The sequence below is a fragment of the Elephantulus edwardii genome, unplaced genomic scaffold, assembly GCF_000299155.1.
Source record: "Elephantulus edwardii isolate Elephantulus edwardi_28Jun2011 unplaced genomic scaffold, EleEdw1.0 scaffold00246, whole genome shotgun sequence".
Lineage (NCBI taxonomy): Eukaryota > Metazoa > Chordata > Mammalia > Macroscelidea > Macroscelididae > Elephantulus > Elephantulus edwardii.
The window spans coordinates 3,319,509-3,326,799 of NW_006399996.1; the positions used below are offsets into that span (position 1 = coordinate 3,319,509).

A 7,291-nucleotide genomic window follows, 5' to 3' on the forward strand; every position below is an offset into this window, starting at 1 on the left:
ACTATTCTCTCTCTCATAGACTTCAATGTAAACATAATTTATCCAGTTTTCCTCAGTCTTACCCCCACCCCGATATCAGCCTCATTCTACAACAGCGACACCATATAGCATTTGTCCCTTTGTGACTGAGATGAAATACAAAGATGTGCTGAAATTTCACTAATTTCTCAGTGGCATGAGCAGGTCATTCTGCTGAATTTGACAACAGTTTCCAAATCATAGAGGATACCTTCTCAATGTGTGTGTTTTATTCACAATGCAGTAACTACACATATGACACTCATTATTTTAATCCTCATCATTAGCATTTTCTCTATCCCTTTCTTAAATTTAGACTTCCAACAAAGCATGATTTGTATGTAGTTATTCATTATCTAGTACTGTCATAATAGAAAAACAGAATCACCACAAGTGAATGGCTTTCCCAAAGGAAATTGTCTCACAGTTCAGAACTCCAACTCCTCTTTCTGTCAACTGTCGGGGAAGGTATTTGTCTTTCTCATTCTTTTTCATGCGTCCATGGAAATGTCTATACAACTAGCCACCAGTCTTCCCCCACCTCTCTTCTTGTTTACTTATTTACTCACTCTGTATCTTAGTATCTATAGAGTGGGGGAAGGGAAAACATGACAATGACATATCTGGAAAGAAACACATCTCTAAAAGTTACAGAAAACACCAACATTTCAACAAGAAAAAGACAGACAATCTAATTACAAAATGGGCAGAGGATATTATGAGACAAAATACAAAAAGGATACCTCACCAAAGAAGACATTCAGACAGCTCAAGATCATTAACTATTCTTTTAAAAAAAACCACAACAACCCACCCATACACACCCATGTTTATTGTGGCTTTGTTCACAAGAGCTGGAAACAACCCAAGTGCCCGTTAACAAACAAATGGCTAGAGAAGCTCTGGTATAGTCACACAATGGAACACTATGCAGCAGTGAAAAATAAGGAACTCATGAAATATTATGCAAAATGGATGACCATGGAGGACATTATGCCAAGTGAAATATCTCAGTCATAAAAGGACAAATATTGCATAGGGCCACTGTTGTAAACAGGACTGACATCAGGGTTGAGGGAAGACAGAAAAAGAAGGGGAGGAATGATGTATATTGCATTGAAACAGATGAGAGAGAGAACTGTTTAAAAGGGATATATGGAGTCCAGCATGAAGGCTGCATAGTGGAGAGGACTTGGGGGGTGGGGGGAGACGACTGGAAGATTGCAAGATTGCATAACAATGAACCAGTTTTTTTTTTTATTTTTCAAGGAAAAAGAGTGAATAAGGGGAAGGGGGTGGGCTGGGAGAAAAGTGCAACAATGAATGACTGGAAACCCTAAGTCTCTGTAAACTTTCATTAAAATAAAAGAAAAACCCCAAACAAAACCAACCCCACCCAACCCAACCATTGGATTCTGAACCAACTCATAGCTGATTCTCCAGTAGGTTTTCAGAGACTTTAAATCACATGGGAAGAGCTTCCTCATTGTTCTTTTATGGAGCAGCTGTTGGATTCAAACCATATACCTTTGGGCTGTTGTTGTTGTTATGTGCCATAGAGTCGCTTGCAACTCATAGCGACCCCATGTACAACAGCCCTAAACCCTGCTCTATCCCCGATTACCCCAGTCACTGAACCAATCCACCTCATAGAGGGTATCCCCCTCCTACACTGTCCCTCCACCCTCCCAAGCATGATGTCCCTCTCCAAGGACCTGTCCCTCCTTACAACATGTCCAAAGTATGTCAGACGAAGCCCCAGAATTCCCTACTGACTAGGCTATCAGAGCTCACTTAGCAAATAAAAAGGGAGAGGAAACCCATAAAATAGAAGAAAAATGGAAAATCTAAAGAAGGGCTTTGCTTTAGTGTAAGAAGTCGTTTGTTTATTACACAGGAATACTTAATCGAGCTATCTGGGGTAGTTTACATTGAAGGAGAGAGGGGCATGAGCCCGGGTACAATGACGGACTGACTCATTTGAGGTATATATTCAAATGGAAATGAACTGTGTTATCAGTGTGGAAGTGGAAATTCAGCTTAACTATTCAAGAGATTGAAATAAAAAAAAAAGCAGTGAAATATCATCTCACACAACAATATACAGTGAAATTAAGTATGACACATCAAATGAAAGTGCTAAGGGTGTGGAGAAATTGGAATTCTCATACAATGTTGGTTGGAACATAAAATGGTACAATCATAGAAAGCAATTTGGTACTGGGAATAGAAATATCACTTAATCTAGTAATCCCACTATCTGTCCCAAAGAAATTAGAGCTTCCACATCAACAGAGAGATTCACATTCATGTTTACTGTAGCATTGTTTACAATAGCAATGAGATGGAAACAATCCAAGTATCATGTCAACAAATGCATAGGTAAAGAAACCATGGTACATTCACACAATGGAGTACTATGCAACACCAATAAACAATAAGGAACTAATGAAGGAACTGCATAATAGGGATGCATCTAGAGGATATTATGCTAAATAAGTTAGTCACAAAAGGATAAATATTATTTAAGACAGCTATTATAAAAAGTTCTGGCAATTACAGGCAGCTCTGGTGGCCTAGTGGTAAGGGGCTGTGATGTCAATTCAAAGGCACATGGCTGCTCTGTGGGAAAAGGACAGATAATCTCTTCCTGTGTGATTTACCGCCTCTGAAAATCCACTGGAGGTCAGCTATGAGTAGGTTCCAAGTCAACAGCACATAACAAGAACAAAAATTAAGGAATCAGTTTTGCATATTTAATATCTATTTTAATACAGTGTATTAAATAAGTTTATATAAAGTTGCTTTTTTTAATAATGGTTATGTTTACAATCAGCCCATAGTCGTTAAAAAATCATCTTGAGCTTTGGTGGCCTAGTGGCAAGAAGCTGTTGTGTAATCCCCAAGGTACATGGTTCGAGGCCACCAGTTGCTCCACGGGAGAAGGATGGGCAATCTCCCCCCCCACCCCGTGTGATTACCTGTCTCTGAAAAGTCCACCAGAGGGTCAGCTATGGATTGGTTCTACCTCTACAGTACACAACCACAATCCACAGTGTATGAGAGTTCCTATCTTTACATATCCTCTCCAAATAACAGCATCATAAACTGGCAGTAGCACACCACTGGATGAAGGTGAAAGTTACACTGTGATGGATACAGCTTTCCCTCTAACCCACTGGCATCAAGGTCCACCTACCTGACCTTTCCCTTCATCCTTCTCCCCTGTCTCTTGGCTCCAGTCACACTCCAGAACCCCAAACTGTTCCTGCCACATTAAATGAATTAATCCCTATTCCCTAGCATCTGAGTTGCACAAATAGTTACAGATTTAATTGTGTCCTCCAAAAATATGTGCTATAAATATTAAATTCTATGTCTGTGGTTTTAATTTCATCTGGGGATGGGTTGGTTTTGTTCTATCAAGAGGGGCCAGTCAGTCCTTGGTAAAATAAAGGGTCAAAGGAAAAAGAAACCCCTCATTGATGTGGACTGACTCAGGATCCACAGCGGCTACTGACAAGATGGCACAGTCCCAGGCAGTGTTTCCTTGTTTTCTGTTGTAAATAGGGTTATGAGGAGTGTGAACTGAATTGAATGCATCTAACAACAAAAACAATAAGGTCTATGTTTATAATTCCTTTCAGAGATGGGTTGTCTATTATTTTAACGAGGTATTGTCAGTGCAGAGTATGTCTTGAGTCAATCTCTTTTGAGATATGAAAGAGAGTAAATAAGCATTCAGGAGAAGCAGAGTTGGGGGAATATTAGTGCCAAACCACCATGAAGTTCTTTAAGAAAATGGGAAACAAGCTAAAGAGACAAAGACCTTCCCCTAGGGCCAGAGGCTCAAATTTGGACTTCTGGTTTCCTACAGAAATTCAAGCTAGAGTCAGACGGCGATTGATGATGTGGAACAAGGATTATCACAGCTGGTATCAGATGGACCTTGGCTGAAAGCAGAGAATATCAGAAAAATGTTACCTGTGCTTTATTGACTATAAAGATGTCACCTGTGTAGATTACAATAAATCTGAGGAACACTGTGAGGAATGGAAATTCCAGCACACTTACTTGAGCTCATGTAGAATAGATCAATAAGCACTTATTCAAACAGAACAAGGAAGGTTGCAAGGTTCAAAAGCAGGAAGGGTGTGTGCTAGGTTGAACCCTTTTATAATACTTATTCAACATGTATATGTACCTGCTCAATTGGGCAAGTCCACTGTCCAGGACATCTTCAAATTACTGAGGAGCAATGATGTCTGTCTGAAGACTGATCTGCTATCTGATTCAGGTCATGGTCTTTTCTTTTTTAAAAAAATTATTAAATTTTATTAACTTTAATGAACATTTACAGAGATTTTGGGTTTTCATTCATTCATTGTTGCATTGTTTTCTCTACCCTCCTACCCAGTTTGTTCTTTTTTATCCCCCCCCCCCGAAAGTCTGTTTTAATTGTCCATTTGCCACAGTGCTTGTTAAAGCCAGTTCTGATTCATCTCCTTTGCCATTCCCTATCACTCCTCCCTGAGAGAGACTTCACCCTGATTCATAAGGAAAAGGGGATGGCGTATTCTCTTAGCTACTTCCTGCTGAAAAGGGACGCTGTGGGTTTCAGGGTGAAGATCTTCTCTCACTACTCTAAAGGGCCCCTTTGGCAATAGGAAACACACAGACTATTATGGAGATTGATTTTGGAAGTTAGATGCACTGTTATTAATTGTGCTTAGCCATACATGTTCATATCCTTGAAGATGTATCATGGAGGTGTTGCAGCATAGAAGACACAAATTTAACTAACAAGTTTCAAGTACACGAGTCAAAAATTAAAAAGCATTAATATTCCAAGTAGAGGCTCTAATAGTGGCACAAATCAAGTTATAAAGTGAAGGTAGTTCTTACAATAAAAGGCCTACTGACTAGCACTTTGTCTATTATAGTATAAAGGTTAGGAACCACAAGATGTAGAGGCTCAACTATATCATTTATTGTTCTCAAGTCCTGGACCAAATTCTATCTAAAACTGGGTTGTTTTACGACTCGGAAGTCCGCATGCAAGGCAGAGGTGAAGTAGGATCATGGTCTTTTCAATCACTGGCTATGCATTTGAGATATGGACAATGAATAAGAATCAATTTGAGTTGTGTCGAAGAGTGCTAAATATTTTCTATGGACTATTAAAAGATCAAAACATGTATCTTGAAGAAAGTACAGTCAGAGTGCTCAGTGAAGACAAGGATGGTGAAGATTTATCTCACATACTTTGGGCATGTTGCTATGAGAAGTTATTCTTTGGAAAGGGACATCATGCTTGGAAAGATGAAGGGTTAGCAAAAGACAAAAGACTCTCAGCAAGACAGACTGAAAGAGTGACTGCAGCAACAGGCTCAAGTATGTCAGAGATTATGAGGACGGCATAGCACAGGACAGGGTTCAGATCTGTCTGAACAACAATAACAACATTCAGTATGCATGTTGGGCAAATAAGCCAAGAAACTGAACTATATGAAGAGTTTAGATTAGAGAAATTATAAGGAGGAATAATCATCAATAAACTGTAGTAAATGGACAACACCACCTTTGCTGCAGAAATTGAAGGGGACTTAAAAGCACTTACTTAAAGAAGATCAAAGACAACAACCTTCAATATGGGTTGCTGTTACTGTGTACCATGCCGTCAGGATTGCAGTCCGCTTCTTTTATTATTATTTTTTTAATATCATCCCACTTTACATGCTTTTTTTGGACTTCAACACATTTCATTCTAAACACTTGAATGACATACAGCAGTGCAGCTTCTTACCTCTAGGCAACCAGGGTTCCCTTATACCTCAATAAAAAGATAAGAAAAATCTTCACAACTGGACCCATAAGCAGTATCATGGTAACTGGAGAAAAGATGGAAGTTATCAAAGATTTCCTTTCATTTGGAGGAGTGATACCACAATAAATGGAAGTAGCAGACAAGAAATCAAGGGGTAGATAAAACGCAGAAGGCAGGGAGGGATAGGAAGGATATTGGAAACAGAAAACCTAGGAAGTGAGAAGACCGGTTATCAGAATGCGGTGATTTTATCAAGGTCATGAAATATGCTGTTCTTGTTAGGTGACATCAGGTCGAGTATGACTCAGAGTGACTCTATGAACAATAGATTTGCACCCTGTCTTATCCTGCACCATCTTGATCATTCCTGACATCTCAAGAACAATGCGGCAGCCACTGGGACACAGTCCATCTGCTTGAGGGTCATTATAAAACATAATGTGTACAAATCGTTAAACAGAAAATCAATTTGCTCTGTAAACTTTTTCTCAAATCACAATTAAAAAGTTTTTAGAAGAAATGAAATGAAATATTGCATTGAGTGAATCTGCTCTCAGGACTTCTTCAAAGTGTTAAGAAGCAAAGATGTCACTTTGAAAATACCCAACTCTGGCAGAGTATTTTCAATAGCCTATGTTGTTGTTCTTATGTGCTGCCAAGTTGCCTGCAACCCATAGCGACCCTATGTACAACAACTTTGAACCCTACTCCAACCTGAACCAACCTCATTGTCTCCGACACACTTAACCCTGTTAATAATAAACACAAATGGGGTGTAGTTCTCAATTACTTACTGAACCTAAACAACAAATGATTTCTAATATCAAGTGTGATGGAACCTATTTTCTTATATTAGATACCAAGTTGGCCAATAAAGAGCTCTGGTGGCTAGTGATAAGAAGCTCTGGTGCAACCCCCCCAATCTCTGCCCCCCCATTCCAAAGGCACTTGGTTCCAATCCACCAGCTGCTCTACAAGAGAAAGACGGGCAATTTCCTCCGTGTGATTTAGTGCTTCTGAGAATCTGTGGCAGTCAGCTATGAGCTGGTTCCAACTGACAGTACACAGCAGGTTGGACAGTGGTTAAAGGGTTCAGCTCTGTGGAAGAAAGAAGAGATGGTAAGCCTCCCTGAAAAATCTCCTTCTTGGGAATCCTACAGGCAACTCTGCTATGTACCCTTTATAGGGTCTCTGTGAGTTAAAACAAACTCAAACATAGTGGGCTTCCCTCCCCCGTTCCTCCTTACTCCATTTTCTAGAAAACCTCAGATGTGCAAGACAAATCTGTTCATTCTTGGTTTCAAAACTGGAATCTTGTAATAGAGCATGGAAGAGTTAAATGGATTGAAGATTTGACCCAGCAATTCCACTACTGGGAATATACCCTGAAGAGACCATAGCTGACATCCAAGCAGATATATGCACACCCATGTTCATTGCAGCTTT

The 7,291-nt window shown here is 39.6% G+C and overlaps 1 protein-coding gene across 1 annotated transcript in view; it reads left to right on the forward strand.

The window, feature by feature from the left end:
- LOC102858846 (regulator of microtubule dynamics protein 3-like) overlaps positions 1-3,925 on the forward strand; it is a 10,053-nt gene extending 6,128 nt beyond the window's left edge. Inside the window, exon 3 of the mRNA XM_006899181.1 lies at positions 3,896-3,925. Coding sequence (XP_006899243.1) covers positions 3,896-3,925 — 30 coding nt within the window. The remainder of the gene's footprint in view (positions 1-3,895) is intronic.
- Positions 3,926-7,291: the final 3,366 nt, after the last annotated feature.